The sequence below is a fragment of the Eublepharis macularius genome, chromosome 3, assembly GCF_028583425.1.
Source record: "Eublepharis macularius isolate TG4126 chromosome 3, MPM_Emac_v1.0, whole genome shotgun sequence".
Lineage (NCBI taxonomy): Eukaryota > Metazoa > Chordata > Lepidosauria > Squamata > Eublepharidae > Eublepharis > Eublepharis macularius.
Genome location: NC_072792.1, coordinates 114,765,146 through 114,786,887, shown reverse-complemented (window position 1 = coordinate 114,786,887; position 21,742 = coordinate 114,765,146). Strand labels below are relative to the sequence as shown.

Genomic DNA, 21,742 nt, shown 5'->3' with positions numbered 1-21,742 from the left:
GGTGAGGGTTTTTTTCATTGTAAACCACCTCTAGTAAGACTCTGAAGAGGCAACATAGAAATATCCTAAATACATACATTTGTAATAAACCTTCACAGAAGGTGTAATTCCACTTTGTATCATTCAAGTACTCTGATGCAGATACACAGTGGAGTTATGTTCTCTCGGTGAAGGCATTTCCAGAACATAACAGTAAGAAATAGGATGGGAGGTGTTGCTCTGAAGTTGAGAATGTATTTTACACATTTTAAAAATAAACTTTTAAAGAACAATTTTGTCTTTAATTGGAATTCATAAAAATATACTTCATCTATTAAAAAGAAAATCTGTTGTAGCTTTGGTAAATTACAGCCACAGACTGAGATCCAACTAAATGTGGAATGAATCTTTTTAGCTCCCTCTCCAAAAACTACTGTTCCAACTCGCCATGTCCTCCTCCAAGCTGCTTCTGAGGATTGGGGTGGGGGGGCCTTTCTAGTGTTGGATGTGATGGGATGGGTGGAAGTTGCAGCAGGAAGAGGCATAAATGGGGCACCTTTCCCCTTTTGTGAAGTGGAAGTGCTTTCTCTTCCTGCTGTGTTAGCATTATGTATGAAAATGCCCAGTAGGTTTTTAAAAACAGATTTCAGAACTGAACTCTGGATTCAGGGTATTCACATGAGGCACAAAATGTACTAGGGAAGAAATTATTTTATCTCCCTGGCAGTTTCACAGCTTTGGAACTTGCACAATGATGTGCATCTTCATGAAAGATTTTTGTGGGAACAAGAAAATTCCTGGTATGATATTGCCCTGCAGTGTTTTTTTTTAACATATATGTTTCAGGGAGTGAAAGGGAGGACACTCTACGGTTGGGAATAGCACCCCATTTTGCAGTCCTGCTAGAAAATGCTCTGCAGATAGGATTCTGCAAGTAGCAATGAGAGGAGAATGCTTCAGTTTTCACTGTATCCTGCTCCCTGTGAGAGGAGCGCTGTCTTTGATCCACGTACTTTGTATCATTTACACTGGACTTGTCCTGTAGTCAAGGTGTAAAAATCTGTGCTGTAGGGAGGTAAAAATTACAAAATGCCAAGGAACAAAAAGGGGTGCAGAGGTAAAATAGAGGTTTTCTGATTATTGCTGTGGCCCTTGGAGAGAGACGTAAGCAAGAGTACAGGAAGGCCTCAGTGCCCTGCAGGTTTCCAGAAACCACCAACTACTAGTTATGGGAAAGAATGGATTCAGCATTCACTTAGCGGATTGTCCCCAAAGGCTGGTGTGTTTTCACTTGCCTTTGGGGGCTAGTCATAAAGATGCCATTTTGATAAGCTAATAATTAAGCGCTAGTCATGTAAGGACTCTTTTGAGTTAATTGACTTCCTTTGGCTAAATATGTAGGAAGTGCATTCTGTTTTTCATTAAAAACTAGTTGATGCTTGCTTCAGTCATCCATTTGAGTCCTACCAGTGATTGAACTGTTGCGATGACTATTGTGCGCGTACAAACTTATGACAAAAGAATGAAAGTGATTTTCATTGGCAGAAAACCCCTTATACAGGAGCTGGAGAAGATTGTATTGCTTTGGAGGCAATGAGAACATAAAAATAGCTCCGTTGTATCAATCCATTATGGCATTCTGTTTTCAAAAATGACCTATCAGTTCTGAAAAGTCCGTAAGTAAGTAGGGCACAGTCATCTATCCCAGCAGTTGAGATGCAGAGGAAGACAACTTTCGAACATGAAGGTGTATTTAGTGACAATGACTATTGGCAGGTTTTGCCCTTGATTTTATCCAACTCTCTTTTTAAAACAATCTAAGGCAGTTCTATTTTCTATTTCTTTCCTAATAATTTATACCATAGAATTCATTGCTTGCTGCATGCTGATGTTTTTGATCTTTCTACTGTGATACTGAGATTCCTTGACTGGAATTGCTAGCTTGATTGCAATATGTAACAATATCTTTTTCGTTCTTTTATCTGCAAATATTTATGAATGCATTCATGTCTTTTTCTGAGAACAAAAGGGCATGTGGAAATTAGCACTCTAGAGGCATTCATATTGATGGTACTGTGTAAATAATATGCAAATGTATATACATTTTACTTTGCTTGAATCTGATAGCAAGATTGTGGACTTTGGTTTCTTTCATATTTCTTTTATTTCCTAAAGACTGGAGAAGTAGAGTAATCTTTCAATCTAGAATTTTGTTTTTCTTTTTCTACAGAAATGCAGCCCAGAAAGCAGTGCTTCCTTCTTCAGCAAGATAACATATTCCTGGTACAGCAGGTACAAAAGTTACATTGCTGTTTTTAAATCCATAGTAGACATCAACCTCCTTATGTTTAACCTGAATCTGAGAAGATAGAGGAGTGTTTAAGTTCTTGATTTATAATTTCCCCCCATAAATTCTGTCAAAAAATGCTTCCACCCATGCTTTAGGTCTGGAATTTGGGGTAAAGAACAAGCAAAGAATCAAGTTGCTGAATACTCATCGACATCACTTCTTTCCCTCATTATCTAAATGGTGGTTGATCAGCCTGTAGGATAAGAGAAAATACAGCAGTGCCTCTGAGAAACTTTAAATACAGGACCTTTTATATGAAATGAGCCTTAGGCAAGCAGATGTCTAACATCTGTGGACATCTAGTCCACAGACCAAAACAGCAAATTCTCCCTCTGTATTTAGTATTTCTGGACCAAACATAGAAAGGAAGAATAGTTGTAATAATCACGCCCTTAGTTTGATTAGTTTAATGGCACTTCCAGTTATATTGGTCAGATATTTTAGCTATGTTGAATCTCAGATTAGATTGTGGGTAGCTATTTGGTCTCAGTAACTGGTCAATATTTAAATAAATGAATCATGCATACCTACTTTCATTTGCTCTTGGACTCAGCAAAAGCATTTCTGAGATGAATCTTTTTAAAACTGTTCTCTCTGGAAAAAAATCCTCCCTTATGAATTGATAGTTTAATCTTATCTGATGAATTAGTCATCTAATTACATGTGTTTTTTAACATGACCATTACTCACTGTTGTATAGTAAAGTCACATGATTATTAGAAACTATAAAAAGGAGAGCTGCTTTGCTTATAAAATTTATTGTTAGTCTGAGGGCAAGATACATGTCTGGTCAGAGTTGCACAAGCACCCTGCCTTGCAAGATTTGAAATGTATAATGTTGGTCTTTTAATTGTCAACATATTAGTTTGAGATCACCTGTATAGCAAGAAGCACAGAGTCTGATCTGAGACTCTTCTTCAAGACTCAGTGCTCTCCAGTTGTCTGTTTTGCTTGCTTTTTCTTCCAGTTTCTGTGAGGCCTATGTTCTGCCTTTCCTTCTTCTGTGTTCTGGAAATTACCTCTGTCGTGGGACTGACACATATACCATGTTAACTGTTGTACTCCCTGACTGTGAATTGAATCCATGTTATAAATGGAACAAAATAAAGTTTGTTTATATAATGTTACCATCTTCTCTGGCAACTTGCTGTGAACTGCGCTCAAGAGACCTTCTGAAACAACACTGCATGGGTGGAGGTGGGTTTCAGCAAGAAGAAAATCTGAAAATCCCTCCCGTTCTTGTGCAAGCAGAGTAAGCTATGTTAATGGAGCAAATGTGTGCGTGTGGAGAGTGGATTTTTTGCTGTAACCCTCTCATACCACATGGTGTATTGTTCTTCAGGATCCCTCACCAGTGACATTTTGGGAAGTTTAACCCACTGCTGGACAAAAGGAAGTAAAATTGCCTTGTTCACAAAAGTTTTGGATCCAACTCTTGTTACTTTTAGTTTTCCCACCCAGGGATGCTCTCTCTCAGGCAGTTTCTTTCAATGGATGCTGGCTGAGATCCATTTCCGTACTACTTTCCTAATTGTCATCATTCTGCCTAGTGTTCTATCCCTCCTTCACTTTTGAACAGTCAAGGTTTGTTTCAAACTGGTATTCGTAGAAGGCTCACGTGGTCACTTTTGTAAGAAGACACCAAATATACAGCTGTTATAAAAATGGCAAGTGGACAAGACTTGCTTCAGGCCTTATTTTCATACACATTTATACATTTTTATTTATTTATGCCCTGGTCCCAGATTATTATACCCAGATAGTATTCTCCTGTTCCCTGAGGCCAAACTAGATACTACATTAACACATGATTGCTACAGGGACTGTCATATGGAGCTCAATTTTGAAGTGCTGCAGGGGCCTGATTCACATTGGGATCATGACATGGGGGGGGGGGAGGCTTCTTTTTTCTCCTCACATTCCATTTTCCTAGTCCAAAATAACGATAGGGGCATTATTTGTCCCATGGGAAATAGCGCATGCGAGTATTTAGCACAAAGTATTACTGGCTTAATATTATTTTGTAACTTATTTTTTCTTTAATAGAGTTATAACTTTAGGCTATAAGAAACCTTTGGAAAGAGATGACTTGTTTGAACTTAATGAAAATGATTCATCCTACGTTGTATGTCCAGATTTTGAAAAGCAGTGGAGAAGGCAAATTTTAAAGTCAACTAAAGACATAAAGGTGATTATGAGCCTTGGGGGAAAATGTGATCTCCCTCCCCGAATCTCTCAAAGAATGTGACCATGCATATCTAGTGCTGTGCTTCTGTTTTTCTCTCTCATTTCTTATGTCGCAATGTCTGTGTGATGCTTCATCAAGATTTTATTACCTAAAAAGCTTGTTTTCTTATTTGCAGCTGTTCTGCAAAGATCCATGGGAGCCAGTTACTTCATTTCTCTCCTCAGTTGGATAAGGGGTTGGACTGGTTTATAAGATAGCCTTCATAGCACATTTCCAACCTATTATATTCTTTATCCAGTCCTTCCTCATGCCTTCACTCAAAGCCCAATCATTTGATGCCTGTTATAAATCAGCTGAGCAGGTCACATGAAGTTTTAGTGGGTCATCAGTATGCAGCACTACTATCATAATTTGTATGAAATGAAACATGGACTTCCATTTAAATGTAGACAATCACACATGTGTATGTGAGAGGGTGGGGGTGCATGTAAATTACACATGTGTGGGTACAGCTCATCACATTGATTTGCCCTAGCCAATAGAAGGATGTTTGGAGTTTTATATCACATTGTGTTTTGGGAGAATGAAAAAGCATTTTATGAAATTTAGAAAGATTGTTTAAAAGAATATAATTTACAGTACAATCTTATCCAGAGTTAATCCAATGATTTCAAGGGGCTTAGGGTGGACTATCTCTGCTGTAATGCACCAAAAGGGTTGTTAGGTACATGTTTTCTACTATCAACAGTGGTAAATGGGAAGTACTCTGGTATATTTGGTTCTTTAAAAATATTCAGCACAAGATAATCCTACCTCTTAATGGTGATGCGGTTACAGCATCTTTTCACTGATTTCTTTGTAGAAGGAGATGAATAATTTTCCCCTTATTTGTGTAGTACCATTTCATACACTTGCTTTGGAACAAAACTTGAAAATATTAGTGTCCGGTTGCTATAATTCTTCCTGCAACAGGGGCATTTTTAACCTGTTTAAGTAGGTTTTTTTTAAAGTAAGATTTACACGCTACACCAATAGGTGGATATCAGGCTGCCCTGGAGGTGGAACAGGTAACTAGGGTAAATAACCCCCCACAGTCTCACTCCCTGATGGCATGTAGATTTTAAGCATCATAAAGATTTGTTCAAATAAATAAGTCTTGCTGTAGCAAAATAATAAACATAAATCAGATATTACAAATGGTGGATCATTATAGTTAAATCAGTCATCAAGACCATGTATTTCCTGCATCAGGACCATGTGTTTTATGTGTATATAGTATTAAGGCACTAAATAAATAAATGTTATGGTGTGCTTGGCACTACATGTGTACTTATGATTTTGTTGCATACTTGCAGTACAATCCTATACAGAATTATTCCATCCTAAGCCCATTGGCTTGTCCATTTAGTAAGCAAACTGGAGTAACTCTGCATACAATTATATTTAATTATTTTTCGGTTGTGTGTTAAGCTTATCGCTTTAGTACATTTATTTTTAGATATATGCTAGATATCAGTGGAACTGTGAATTTTGATTGGTGCCGTGCAAAGAAAAAAGCATGCAGTCATCGTAAGATGCCCCAGTATGTCTTACATTATTTGTCAGTGTTTTAAGGTGGGTTTTTGTTATCATGGATTCATTGAAAGCTTTCTGTATTTTAAAATTCTTTCTGTCTGATCTGCAGGTGCCTGTATATAAAGATCTAACAAGGAAAGCATCTTTCCAGAAAGTATGTCTATTGTCACCACTGTGGCAAACATTTAAAGTTGGATTGATCAAGGTTACTATTCTGAAAGTTACGGCGGATTTTTTCTCGTTTTTGAGCCCACAGATTATGAAGTAAGTTTATAAGGATGCTTTATTCAGCCCGATAATAGTCTTAAAGATCGATATTACATACTGTTGACTTTTAATGTAGGTTTTCTGCTGCATGACTGTAATTGTGCTAAATTTCACAGATGTATTAGGGTCTCAGTTCATAGAAGTTGTATGCAATATTAGCCCTTTTATAACCAGCTAGTGGATGGATTGACTATATTTTTCATGAACCGAAAATTGTTGTAAACTGCTGTCAAAGATCAATTATTCTAAAGGGTCCTTGGTTGTGTACATTTAAGGTGACAGAGTCACAGTGTCTCAAGATACTGGGGATTGTTTTGAGATTTTGACCCCTGTTTACTCTTCGATTACATTACTCTTGCAATAATGCATTACTGACTTTAAGTAGCCAACTATTTAGTTGTCACATTCTATTTGACCTAAAGGAAGTAATCTTCTAATTGGGTTTGCTGCAATTAATATGTTGTGAACTTTCATCAAGTGCAGGTAGAATTTTGGACAGTTCTGTCATCAGAGTAGGTAGCTAACCCAGTGTGTTTCAGATTGAGTTAACCTGGAGTCCTCATTTTCACACTGCTGGCATTATGTGTGCAGCTTAATAAGATGGGACTGTTTCAAGGACAGTAGAATTGCATGCGAGTAGTCACTATAACTGCTTGGGCAGCCCATGCCTAAGGGCTGGCCCAGTGCCTGTGCATCAGCGTAAAATTGGTGCCACTCTGCCATTCTTCATGGACTTTTGTGGGAGAGCCACACTGGCACCTGAGCTTGGCAAAGCGAGGTGCAGCCACTGCCAAGAGCATCCACCCTCTGTTCCCCAGACAATCCAGCCATCACCAGTTAATGGCCACACCGCTCCCCTGACAAGCATGCGAGGGACAAGTAGTGGCACAACTAATGGGTAGGCCACGATCTCCACTGCCCAGCGACAAACCCCCCTCCCCAGTCAGGGAACATGCATTCCTACTGGGGCGGGGGGCACAGATAACAATGAAAGTACAGACAGAGCACCCACCCTCTCACCCATCCAACCCCTATTTCTGATGAGGGCCAGGCTGGTGACAGCAGCTCCACTCGCTTGCAACTCACCTCCGCCCCCCCTGCCGCCGCCACAAGAAACAGGTTTCCCCCTTCCTGAAAAGTGGCACCAGAAAGGATACGAAGAGGGAAGAGGGACCCAGGAACCAGGATCAGCCCCCCAAGGTCAAGGAGAGGCAGCTATGTAGAGGCGAGCGGGGGGGAGGGGTGCCGCAGCAACTGACAGTGCTGCCCGTTGGAGACTGTTGAGGAGACTGGAAGGACCATTGTGTGCATCTCCATTACATGCTCCAGTCCCGGGATGATGCCCCCCAGAATGGAATGATGGCCTGTGAGACCAGAGAACATGCTCCAGGGGCCGCCATCCCACTCCCCAGCACAAGATTCCCAGAGTCCATCCCTGGCTTTGCAAAGAGCAAGTGGGAGAGGTGCATGGCCTCGGAGGGGAAGAGCCCCCGAGATTCCCAGGATGTTCTTCCATTCCTCTCCCCCAGCAACAACCTTGCTCCCTGCATGCAGAGGTCTTATAGAATCGTAGAGTTGGAAGGGGCCATACAGACCATCTAGTCCAACCCCCTGCCCAGTGCAGGATCAGCCTAAAGCATCTCTGACAAATATTCATCCAGCCTCTTCTTGAAAACTGCGTGAGGGGGAGCTCACCACCTCCCTAGTCAGCTGATTCTACTGAACTACTCTGACCGTCTTCTCCCTGGCTTATTAGATATCAGGAGAGCTGTTGGAGAACGAGAGTCCTCTATGGCACCACCACCACCCCCGCCAGACACACAGAGGCTACACTCCCAAGTCCCACGCTGCTGCACACTGTGAACCTAAGGGGGGGAATGGGGAGGGAAGCTGGCCAGGGCCTCCAAGGTGCAACTGGACACCTGCTCTTTTGGCCTGCAGAGCCATGCAAAAGTACAAAGCCACCTAGAGCCACCCCACTTGTCCCAGCCCAGAGTGAGAGACCATTTGCTTCCAAGTGTGGAATGGCAGCTCTTTGGGGAAGTGGAAGGGGCCTATTGACATCCAAAGGCAATCAAACAGACTGGAGGAGGATTGGTGTTCAAAACAAATTTTATTGAACTGAGAAAAAGGATGTCTGGACACACATCTTCCAAATGTCAACTGGCCAGGACAGGAGCAAAGCCAACCTGCGCAACTGTCAAAACTGTGGAATCCATTTCTCGTGCTGCCCTCACAGGAGTGAGGTTGAGATGTGGGCTGCCTGGAGAACCACTCCCTGGGCTGGACTTGAATGGTAGTTGAGGAGGATAATGGGAGGCTGAAACAGCCATGCCCCTTGGCTTCCCTGAGGGGCCATGACCTGCCTGAAGGGGAAACAGACACATGCGTGGCACGGGACCCAGCCCTGTGCAAGCCCTAGCCCAGTCTGCCACATTCTGGGAGGGTGTCCATGAGTGAGATTGGTGGCGGCAGCTCCATTGTTACAGGTGCAGTCCACAGGCAGATGATGCATGCCACTCCGGCAAGAGATTACTTCTCATCTTCATCAGGATGGTATGATCCTGTGAGGGAGACAGTCAAGGTACTGTACCCCCACCACCATTAGGGAGTCACGAAAATCAAGTCACCCCAACCTTCCGTACACTTTCTTCTCTGCTGGGAGTGTGCCTGGCTGAGAGGGTCTGAACAGAGCCCCCAAATGGGAAGCTGAAGCTCCCCCACCAAATGGCTGTGTTGAGGCGGTTCCCTGGGCAATTGCCTTCGTGTCCAGCAGGGGCTGCTGCTGCCCCCCACCAGTGAGTCTCACCTGCAGAAGCTGGTGTTCGGGAGGGTGCAGGGGAGGAGAGGGAGGCAGCTGATGCAAATGAGCAAGCTTGGGTGCCACCGCCCCATCTGCTTCTTACCTGTCAGTGCTCCTTGCCTCCATCATGAGCCGGGACTCAGGTGTTAGATAACTTGCAAGGAAACCTGGGTGGTAGTTGTTACTTAGACATTCTGGACTTAGCTCTTCTTCCACTGAGTGAGTACAAAGTACTCCCTGATTCCTCAAAGTTCCCCAAGTCACTTGTGCCCCGCCACCGTGAGAACCCTCTCCCACCTCATGCTCTAAGTCTCCACAGCTTTAAGTCCCCGCGGTAGGAGGTTGCTGGGTAGAGCTTCTGGCTACCTCCCTACTTACCTGGGTTCATGGGCACCCCACCTGGAAGTTATATAGAGTGCCTGGTGAACTGATTGGGTGTGCGGAGAGGGGCTCGGCCGCTACGAGGGTGCCTGTGGATTGGTCCCTGCGGTAGTCACCATCCTATGCTCCACCAGGCCGCATGGCTGGGGCTGAGCACAGGGGAGGGGGAATGGAATTTCCCATTCAGTGGATGCCTGTGGGTTATGCCACCTTCTTTCACAACATAACTTTCCGCCACTACAGGGGGCATGCCTGGGCCTGGAGCAGCTTTGGGAACCAACTAACTCATGGCCCTCCTCCCGGCCCACCCCTCCGGTGCTGGTTGAGAAACTTGCACTGTATTTATGCCTCCGTCTGACCATTGGCGGTGGCCTGCAGCAGTGGTGCGCGTTGCCCAGCTGCTGGCGGTGGGGAGGTTACGCCCACATAAGCCTGAGTTATGCCAGCATAACCCTTAGTCTGCTCCCTGAGCTCTTTCCATCCCCTCACTCAGGATTGCAATGTGAAAGTCGCTTGCTTCTCTGCAAAATTTAGTTTGTGTAGCATGAATGGAATTGCCACTATTAAATATAGGTACGGGGCTGTCCCTTTCAGCAGCCTATAGAGGGTAGGGTATGGAGAGTGCGCAAATCCGCCAGATGCTACGTATTCTGTGGCATTTTCATCAAGCCAGCATCTCAGGTTCTGGTAGCGTGTGATGCAACAGGTCAGGGCCTGAACAAGTCTATTCTGCATGGGGTAAAGGATGGAAGCCATGTTTTTCATTATAAACTGACTTTAATTTTCAGGCAACAGTACATTGAAACAAGAATAACATTTGATTTAATGCAAACAGGAAATCTTTACTTGACTTATTATCCTTAGCTTATGCTCCCTTGATGTAAGCAGCATGAAGGTAAGAGGGTCTCTTGTTTGCAGATGGTTTGCATAAAGGTTGACCATTGATTCAGCAAATTTTAATATAGGCTTTTTTCTTTTATTTTTTTTAATTTGCAGAGAAATGATTGATCTCTGCGAGCATCATTCTGGCTCATACTGGAATGGTTATGGGTTTGCAGTTGCTCTTCTTCTTGTGGTTGTTCTGCAAACGCTTGTCCATCAGGCTTACCAACGTCTTAACATGCTGACTGCAGTAAAAATTAAGACGGCAATGGTTGGCCTCCTATATAAAAAGGTAATCTCTTCTCACTGTTCATGCTGTATATTTTTTTAACAATAAAAAACAGATGTTTTGATCAATTGTGTTTGTGTTTAAGCCAAATTGCCATAAAGTGTAATCTTTAACCAGACATGAGATCCTTCACAGTTGGTGGTTCAAACATTCAAGTTCTGTTTTTTGATGGTATGGATACATCTCTATGCCTCTACTGATCCTAATTAAGGGTTGGATCCCGACTAAATTGGCTATTTCCACTGATTTCCCCTTTGTGTGGCAAATCCCTATCCCCTGAGAACAGCATTTTTATAGAGATCACTGGGCTACAGTAGGAATAGGAGGTTGGAATGCTCAATTCTGCCATTTAAAAATTTAGTCTGGATCTCTCCCATAGACTGATTTAAAGCACCACTTACTTGTAGGTTCCATTGAAATTGGTAGAACTAATCTACAAGTAAATTCAGTAAAATTCATAAATTACACAAATCTTAATTCAGGCAAATTTTATCTATAGTTCAGTTACAGAATTTGAGCTAAACTAAGTTTTGTATTGTACAACCAAAGGTCTTCACAATATAACATGCTGATTACAGATTAACTCTAAGAGAGGAGAAAAATGGAAACAATGCAACTTAATTCAGGGATAAAATGCAGATGCTTATATTAAACACAAAGCAACTGTCCTTACAGGTTTACTCACAGGCCTGGAAAAAATGCTCTGTCCCTTTAATAGAGGTTTAAAGTGTAGTAATGGACATTTGAAGGTTTTCATGTCGTGTAGGTAAATGACAACACCCCATTAAGCTTTTAACAAAAGAACAGGCATTTTTTTCTCCTGGCTGGTTTGCAACCGTACGTCTTTTACCATATGTTTGATAGGACATTCTCAACTTTTTGGTTGGGGTCATACTAGATTAGAAGGTGGGTCCTTTTAAAGGTTGGGTTTTCCCATGAAATACAAAATTTAAACATGTTTTTTGAGATTGTTTCAATGCTAAGTAGAAAGATAAAACCTGATTTCTTTATTATGGACAACATAATTTAATTTAACCCCTCCCCTACAAGAAAACAATTTTTCTCTTCATTTAATGGTGAATGAAGTTCCATGCCTATAAAGAACATCTGGGTTGGATTACCTGCTGTAGCATTTTTTCTAAATTTCCTATTAATCATTCTCAACAATTTGAATTAAGTCCAGCAGTACCATAAAGACCAACACAATTTATTTCACCATAAGCTTTTCTGGGTGAGACCGCACATCCTCAGATAGAATCTGACTCATGAAGATTTATGCATGAATGTTAGTCTTTAAGGTGCCACTGAACTTGTGTCTTATTTTTCTGCAAGAGACTAACATGGCTATCCCTCTGGAATAACTCCTGTGGTTACATGTCATAACAACAAGGCTGTTGTAGAATATGCTTCAAAACTGTTCACCTTACCTATTCTGTTCTTTGGGTGCAGGCCTTGCATTTGTCTAGTTCTTCACGACAAAAATATACTACGGGTGAAATAGTTAACTTGATGTCAACAGATGTCCAGCAACTCATGGAGCTGACCATCAATCTCAACCTGTTATGGTCAGCACCTTTTCAGATACTGCTGGCCATCATCTTCCTTTGGCAAGAACTGGGCCCTGCTGTGCTAGCAGGTGTTGGAGTGCTGCTTTTGGTTGTACCTATAAATGTTTATGTAGCTGCCAAAGTGAAGCAACTCAAGGTAAGGAATTTCAGTAACAAGTTGCTGCATTACAGAAAGGAATTCATTTTAATTAAGAGTTAATTGCTAAACTCTGTCTCCATTTATAATGGCTGTAGAGGTATTTTTTTAATCTGTAGTCATGTAAATGGTGTACTCCAATTATCCTTCATAAAGTATTAGCTCCAAAGAACTGAGGAAAACTCCACTTGTTTCTACACAATGTTTGCCACTTCCTGGTACTTGCTGTAGCCCCCCACCCCCCTGCTGGTGCCCACAGGAATGGTGGATGGGGGTTTCTTGCAAATGCCATGGGTAGGGGGATCTATCTCTTTAGTACTTACACACTTATATTTATGATTTGTGGAATATTTTGGTTCTCTTATTTAAAAAATGCCACTTTTTTAACAGAAAAGTCAATCGAAGAACACTGATCAGCGAGTTAAACTTTTAAACGAAATCTTGCATGGCATAAAGGTAAGATGAATAGCTCATGAATGTCTACGGTTGTTTAAGTTAATGTTTAGGAACAAAAGATGCATTATTCAAAAATTAAATTACTGGATATTTTTTGTCTAAGGACCAGATCTGAGTTTATACTGTTACGTCGCTTGACTTCCATTGAAGGCTTCTACAGCCTTCACGTTTCTCATATTGAGACTAAACTCTGTTCGTGTCATTGCTCTTTTCTTGTTTCTAAAAAGAGTGTCATGGTTTGGATCCAGCCAATCTTTTCACTTGATCTCACCCAGTTTTCCTCCTTTTTATAGTCCTCATCCCATATGGTTTTTATACATGTAGATCTCATGACCACTAGCATAGCCTTTTTTTACTGCTCAAAGAGATCCCATTTTCCCTTTTCACCTGCAGAAAAGCTGGTTGGATCCAACTCAGTATTTTTACATTAAATATTTTCACTTTTTTAATGTGGTGTTTACATCTTGTTTTAATATGCTGGTAAATATAGTAACAAGTTTCCAACATCAGTTATAGAAAAATAAAAATGATAATGGATCAGAGTAGCTATTTTGGTACTACTTGCATATAACCAGAAAAGCAGTAAGCAAGAATGAACGCATGACGCTGTCTTATGCCAAATCAGATTATTGGTGCATGAGGGTCATTATTCGATGTATTGTCGAAGGCTTTCACGGCTGGAGAACGATGGTTGTTGTGGGTTTTCCGGGCTGTATTGCCGTGGCAATACAGCCCGGAAATACAGCCCGTGCCACGGCAATACAGCCCGGAAAACCCACAACAACCAGCGTCATTATTATCTCTTCTGGCTAGTGGTGGCTCTCCAGGGTCTCAGGCAGAGGTCTTTCAAGTCCCCTATGAACTGATCCTTGTATCAGAGATTGAACCTGGAACCTCTGCATGCAAAGTGTATTGTCTACCACTGAGCCACGGCCCTTCCACAAACTTGGGAAGCTCAATACATTTCAATACAGTGATTGTTGCAGCGGGGGGGGGGGGGAGGGCATTGGGGTGGAGATTTTTAAAAACAGAATCTCTTATGTTGAGATCTGAACTTTTTCCTTTCTGTGTAGTCTCTCAGACTTTTCCTAGAAGAATCTAGGATGGACAACTGGAAACAAGTTCAGATGCCCATAGAGTGTTGGTTCAGATGTAAATGAACCCTATCGTGGCAGGCTTCTCTTTCCATTTTTGTGCCCTGATTCAGTGAGTAGTTCCTACTTTAGTGTGAACTGTAGTATGTTCTTATATCCAAACAGAAGTCATACTTTTCTGTAGAAAAGAGCAAGAGCCCAGTAGCATCTATAAGACTAACAAAATTTGTGGTAGGGTATGAGCTTTCATGAGTCACAGCTCACTTTTTCAGATTGAGCTGTGACTCAGGAAAGCTCATACCCTACCACAAGTTTTGTTGGTCTTATAGGTGCTACTGGTTTCTTGCCCCTTTTTTACTGCTACAGACAGACTGAAATGGCTACCTGTGTTCATAATTCCCTGGTTTGGATGCAAGAGCAACTACAGTTTGCGCAGAAGTGAAAGTAACTAATCATATCTGAGTATGCGTGGGGAGGGAAAGCACAAGTGTTGTTCACACTGTGCCAGAGGATGGTTTGACATTACATCTGAGCCAAGCCAATGATATAAGCATAATACTGTTTAATATATATTCACAGAAGGCCAGGTACTCCCATATAGTTAGAGAATTTGGCTGTGATTCAGTGATGCCCAGGATCAAAAGAAACCACACAACCAGTTCTGTGCTCCCAAGGGCTTATGTTTGTTAAGCAGCATTTCCCCCTATGCCACATGAAATGGCTTTTGAAACGAAGCAGTTTTTTAAAAGTTGTTTGTTGCATGCTATGAGAGTTTGCTGGTTTTGTTCTGTGTGTTTTTTTTTAAAATACAAAACTCATTAATTACAGCCAAGCTCTTGGGGAACCTTAAAGAGCTCTTTGTGTCCTACCCAGGCTATGTATTCTGTTCCCTTGAGCCGCCAGTGAGCGTGAAAATTCATGTACTTCTGTGGCCACTCAGATTGTAGTAATTTTTGCACTGGCGAGCTGCAAATGTGAGTTTTGTGATATTTTGTGATTCGATAGGGGTGGAGGGTTGCTGGACCATCTTACATGAGGCCATAAGGTAAATTGTCTAGCCATGATGGATTATAGGATGACCTCACAGAATGAGAGAAGGTGGTTCTTTTGGTACTTCATGAAGAGCTACTACACATTCCCCACATGCATGAGTTAGGATGTGTTTATGTGAAGAAATAGTATTGCAGCCCCAAAATTCAGACTCTTAAAACTAGCACTTTGACATTTTCCACAAAGTTTGCATTTTACTGTCTTGCTAACCCCTTTTTCAGATTCTCAAGCTGTATGCATGGGAACCTTCATATCAGAAAAAAATCTTGAACATTCGGGAAGGTGAAATAGCTGTTTTGAGATCATCTGGATACCTGACAACATTTTCCATGCTGACACTGACTTGTATTCCATTCCTGGTGCGTATGTGAATGAAGTAATAGAGAGAACCCAGTTTAAACAGGATAACTTTGCCAATAGTGAGGACTTGACTTGGCTTTAGTTTCTAACCTAACCATATGCTAGATTGTAAACTAAATTTGTAAAATTAACGTAGATATTTATTTATTTATGTTATTTATAGTATGCCTTTTTCACTGAGGCACAAGGTGGGTTAGACAGTGTAAGTCAATACAATCAACAGGATGGACTGTCCAATAAACCTTGCAATAGGATTTGGATTGCAGAAATCTGGAACAGATCAGAAGCAAAGCTTAAGCATTGACATGACATGTTAAATGATGCAGAAATTCCATAGCAGGATCATAGTTACAGCAACATACTATGCACTATTATAGTCCACAGCTCATATCCCTTTACCAAAGCATTATTTCATTACAGTACAATCCTGCTAATTGAGTAAAAAAGCCCTCCTGAATCATTCAGTTTTAATAGTTTGTCAAAAGCTGGGAGAGTGGGAGCCTTCGTGATCTCATTAGGCAGGCTATTTCATTAGATGGGGACCACAACAGAGAATGCACATGTATGGGCAGTTGTTGATTTTGCCCATTTGCAGGATGACACCTGCAGAAGATCCTGCAAAGTTGTCATGGTGAATCATAAGGGGAAAGGCAGTCCTGCAGATATGATGGACCAAGGCCATGAAGGACTTTGTGTGTTATAGCCAATATTTTGAATTGGGACTGGTAACTGATGGGCTGCTGATGGAGTGACTGTGTAATGGTAGTAATATGCATGCTCTGTCTAGCTCCTCATGTGCAGCATTCTGCACCAAATGAAGTCTCTGAGTTGACTTTTGAGGGGAGGCCTATGTAGACTGTATTACGGTAATCTAGTCATGATGTTACCATGGGCATGGATCCAGGTGATGAGACTGACCATGTCAAGGTAGGGGGCCGTCTTCCAGGCTAGACTGAATTGGAAAAAAACATTTTTTTGCAGCTGCATTAACTTGCTTCTCTGTTAGTAATGTTGGATCCAGTATAGCCCTTAGGCTTTTAACTGAGTCACAAAAAATCATCTAAATTCCATCAGAATTGAGGAGCACAATTTCCTTTCCAACCAACATTTCTCTTTCCAGAACTTAATTTCAATTTGTTTTCTCTTTGCTGTTTAACCAGTGCATTCAGGTATCAGTTCAAAACCTCTACCACATCACCAGGAAATTTGGATAAGGAGATACAGAGCTGGTTATCATTAGCATATTGATGACAGCCAACTCCAAAACTACAAATTATTTGTCCTAAGAGTGTTACATAGAGTTTGAAAAGCATGGGGGATGGGATGGCATCCTGTGGAACCCCCAGAATAGGTTCCACACTGAAGATAATTGGTCTTTTAACAGCAACCCTTTGAGGAATAATTTGAACCAGTCCAATACATAGTAGGAGTAACAAAGGGGCATGGCCTTTGTCTACATACAGATAGAGCTCACCAACTAAAGCCGCCAGTCTGGAGTAGTGGTTAGACTAGAATTTGGGAGACCCAGGTTTGAATTCCTACTCTGCCATGAAGCTCACTGAGTGACCTTGGCCCTGTCAGCCTACCTCATAAGGTTGTTGTAAGGATAAAGTGGAAGAGAGGAGAATGATGTGAGCCATTGTGAGAAAAGGCAGGGTATAAATAAATTTAAAAATAAAGCTAAGAGGGCCATCTCCATCCCATAGCCCCCTGAAGCCAGACCGAAAATGGTCCACAGCTGAGTACTTACCCAAGAAGATCGGGAGTTGATCTTCTATCGCTCTCTCATCACTTTACCTAGAAAGGGCTGATTAGAGACTAGGTGATAATCAGCCATGTCATTTTTCTGTACTGTTCCCAACACTGACATGAACTCTGAGACCAGAGCATGCAGTAAACCAAGATGCCAACTCTGTCCCCATATTTACTCTGACAACATGATCACTGGACCTAACAACACCTAGTTATACTATCTCAGGATCATTCACTTGTTCATTTTCCAATGTTATATATGCTATCAAGTGTTGGCAATGCCCTTCCACTCTTTACATCAGACAGACAGGTCAGCCTCTTATTCAATTTATATACCGCCCATCCCCAGGGGCTCTGGGCGGTGAACAGTTAAAATCGATAAAACAAGAACTAAAATCAATATACAAATAATAAAACAAATTAACAAAGTGCAGTGGTGGGGAGAACCCTCCCCCACCCCAAAGGTGGGAGGCCAACATGGCACCGCCCCCTTCAATCACCGAACGCCTGGCGGAACAGCTCTGTCTTACAGGCCCGGCAGAACGATAGTATGTCCCGCTGGGCCCGGGTTTCCATTGACAGAGCGTTCCACCAGGCTGGGGCCAGGACTGAAAAGGCCCTGGCCCTGGTTGAAGCGAGGCGGGCTTCCTTAGGGCCGGGGACCACAAGTAAATATTTATTCGCTGATCGAAGCGATCTCCAGGGAACGTACAGGGAGAGGCGGTCCCGAAGATATGCGGGTCCCAACCCGCTCAGGGCTTTAAAGGTAAGAACCAACACTTTGAACCTGATTCGGAATTCAACCGGAAGCCAGTGCAGCTGGCGCAGGACAGGTGTGATGTGTGACTGGTAAGGTATACCAGTCAGGACCCGTGCCGCCGCATTCTGGACCAGTTGTAGTTTCCGGATCAGGCCCAGGGGTAGCTCAGCGTAGAGTGAGTTACAGTAATCTAGCCTGGAGGTGACCGTTGCATGGATCACTGTAGCCAGGTCCTGGGGCGTCAGGTAGGGGGCAAGTTGCCTGATCTGACGAAGATGGAAAAATGCACACTTGGCAACTGCCGTGACCTGGGCCTCCATCGATAAGGAGGCATCCAGGAGCACACCCAGACTCCTTACCACTGGCAAAGTTGCCAGTGGTGTCCCATCCAGGGCAGGGAGCTGGATCCCAACATCTGGAAGCCCCCGTCCCAGCTGCAGGACCTCCGTCTTCACTGGGTTCAGTTTCAGCCTGCTCTGTTTCAACTATGCTGTCACAGCCTCCAAAGCTCTGGCTAGATTGTCTGGGGCCGTGTCTGGCCGGCCGTCCATCAACAGAAAAAGTTGGGTGTCATCCGCGTATTGATGACAACCCAGCCCAAACCTCCGCACCAATTGGGTGAGGGGCCGCATATAGATGTTAAATAACATCGGGGAGAGTATCGCCCCTTGGGGAACCCCGCACACCAAAGGGTGACGGAGCGATAGATCTCCCCGAGCGCCACCCTCTGTCCCCGACCCTGGAGAAAGGAGACCAGCCACTGTAAGGCTGTCCCCCTAATCCCCACGTCGGCAAGGTGGCTGGCCAACAAATCATAGTCAACCGTGTCAAACGCTGCTGTGAGATCAAGTAGCACAAGCAGCGCTGACCCGCCTCAATCCAGATGCCTGCGAAGGTCGTCTGTGAGGGCAACCAAGGCTGTCTCCGTCCCATGGCCAGGACGGAAGCCAGACTGGAATGGGTCCAGGACTAGAGCATCATTCAGGAATTCCTGCAGTTGTACCGCCACCGCCTGCTCAATCACCTTGTCCAGGAACAGGAGGTTCGACACTGGGCGGTAACTGGACGGGTTGGTGGGGTCCAAAGATGTTTTTTTCAGGAGGGGCCGCACTACCGCCTCCTTTAACACTCCTGGAAAAACCCCAGAGCTCAGGGAGATGTTAACAATGGCCTCCAAATGGTCCCGTAGCCCCTCCGAGCTGGCCTTCACCAGCCAGGATGGGCAGGGGTCCAGAGGACAGGTGGTTGGCCTCATCCCCTGCAGGATCCTGTCAACATCGTCCTGAGAGAGCAGCCTGAAATGGTCTAATATGGACCCAGAAGACGTCCAAGGGGTCTCCAGTTCCCTTACTGTATCAACAGTGGGTGGCAGGCCATGGCGAAGGGACAAGATTTTACCCGCAAAATAGCTCGCAAAAGCCTCGCAGCCAATAGTTGAATTAAGAATTTGGTGGTCTCCCTGAGAGAGGGAGACCAAGGACCGAACTGTTCGAAATAATTGAGCCGGGCGTGAGCTAGCGGACGCAAAGCAGCAAAGCAGCAAAGAAATCCCTCTTTGCTGCTTTCACTGCCACCTCATAGGCTTTCATAAACGTCCTGTAAGATGTTCTTGCCTCTTCTTCGCGCCCCCGCCTCCACACTCGCTCTAGTCTCAGAGACCGCTTCATCTGGCGAAGCTCCTCGGTAAACCAAGGAGCTACCCGTTTGCGGGCTCGGAGAGGACGGCAGGGGGCAATAGCGTCGATGGCTTCGGAAAGACGGCCATGCCAATCATCCACCAGCTCATCTAACGTACTGCCAGGGGGCATCGGATCCCGCAGAGCCGCCTGGAAACCAATTGGATCCATAAGCCTCCGCGGGCGAGCGTAAATCCACTCACCGCCCACCCGGGAAAGGAGCGGCATGCTCAGACGAGCCTTCAGAACAAAGTGATCTGACCATGGCACTGCATCATAGGCATCCAGGACCACCATCATCCCTGCCCCCAAAATCAAATCCAGTGTGTGACCTGCTTGATGCGTGGGAGCCGAAACAAACTGGGAGAGTCCTAGGGCCGCCATGGAGGACACCAGGTCAATGGCCTGCCATGGAGGCATCGTCGTCAGCATGGACGTTGAAATCCCCGAGAACCAAAAGTTTCGGGAATTCCAAGGCCCAGCTGGCCACCGCCTCAAAGAGACCAGACAAGGAAGATGCAGGTGCAGTAGGCGGTCGGTACACCACGCATATTGCCAACCTCTCCTCGGCGTCCAATGCTAGGCCCACACAATCAATGCCAGTAATTTTGGGGGTGGGGAGTGGTCTGAAGGAGAAAGACTCCCGAATGAGCAAAGCCACGCCTCCCCCCCGACCACTTGTCCAGGACTGGTTGAGGACCGTATAACCTGGGGGGGGCTAGTTCTTTCAAAGCGACCGTCTCGCCCTCCCTCACCCATGTCTCGGTCACGCAAGCCAGGTCCACATTCAATGCTGCAAGATAATCTTGCAGCGTTTTGGTCTTATTATTTATGGACCTGGCATTGCACAGCGCCAGTGTCGGAGAGTGGTTTACTATCCTAGCCCCACAACAGGCATATCTTGGGATGGGACGCAGATTGGAAGGGCACCGAGCCCTACCATGTCTCAGTGCCCTTCCCTTCCATAATCTGCTCCCACCACCATACCTCCCGCGTCCCCGGATCACTGGGATCCCCGACCCCAAGCCGGCCTCCTCACCAATGATCATAGTGCTAACCCACCACCCTCACAAAATCAACAGCCCACCAACTATCACAGACTAAGCTATCAAACATACACAAAACCCCAATACCCTACCAAATTAACAACATAGACTACAATAACTAACACACATAGTATAAAAACAATAAACAGTAACAAGGCGAGCAGTCCCCTAGCAGCAGTCTTATAGGCTGGAGCAACAAGGGGCGGGGCCGGGCAGATGGAAAGCCCAGCCCTTGATGGAAGCAACTCCCTTGGCAGCAGCGGCAGCAGCAGTGCAGGCTACAACAACCTTTGTAGGCTGGAGCAACAAGGGGCGGGGCCGGGCAGATGGAAAGCCCAGCCCTTGATGGAAGCAGCTCCCTTGGCAGCAGCAGCAGCTGCCAAGAAATCATAACACTGAAAAACCAATGGGAGAACATTTTAATCTTCCAGGATATTCCATTGCTGATCTAAAAGTGGCTGTCCTTAAAAAGAGAAACTTCAAGGGGAGATTACAGTGGGAGATTGCCGAAATGGAGTTCATTCACAAACTCAGAACAAAGGGAAGGGGCTGAATAGAGATTTGGGGTTCTGATTTCACTGCACATGCTAATTTCTGCTCTAATCAAACTGCATTGTACCTTTTTCATCCTGATGCCCTCCCTTGTAACACCCCACTCACCTTTTGGTTGGGATATAAAAGCTCAGGGATCTCCATTTCTATTCATGTCTGAAGATTCTCAAAAGCTTACGTCTTGAAAATCTTGTTGGTCTCTAAGCTGCCACTGGATTCAAATCCTGCTGTTCTACTACAGACCAACATTATACCCACCTAAAAAGATCGCTAGTTTACTTCATTTAATAGCAGCTCAAAAGAGGGTGCAGCCTGTGTCCCTCAATACATACACACACAACTGCCGCTGCTCCCCACCAGATCACTCAGGAGTTCTAGTATATAATTCTCTTTCCACATTTTCCCACAGGCAACTTTAAACACAGCACAACAAGCTGCACATGCCCAGTGCAGCCTCTTGTTTCTCTTGAAAATCCAAGAAGCCCCATTGGGCATAAGCTACTTGCATGGGAATGCGGGAAAGAGCATTAGATAATCCAGTGCGGCAGAGAGGGCAAGGTGGAAACTGCTCCCCACCT

At 44.0% G+C, this 21,742-nt stretch overlaps 1 protein-coding gene across 1 annotated transcript in view; it reads left to right on the top strand.

The window, feature by feature from the left end:
* LOC129325962 (ATP-binding cassette sub-family C member 2-like) overlaps positions 1-21,742 on the top strand; it is a 50,329-nt gene that overhangs the window by 1,083 nt on the left and 27,504 nt on the right. The window contains exons 2-8 of the mRNA XM_054973981.1: positions 2,210-2,271; positions 4,376-4,517; positions 6,202-6,356; positions 10,540-10,717; positions 12,164-12,418; positions 12,809-12,874; positions 15,240-15,377. Of these exons, the coding sequence (XP_054829956.1) occupies positions 2,210-2,271; positions 4,376-4,517; positions 6,202-6,356; positions 10,540-10,717; positions 12,164-12,418; positions 12,809-12,874; positions 15,240-15,377 (996 nt within the window). The remainder of the gene's footprint in view (positions 1-2,209; positions 2,272-4,375; positions 4,518-6,201; positions 6,357-10,539; positions 10,718-12,163; positions 12,419-12,808; positions 12,875-15,239; positions 15,378-21,742) is intronic.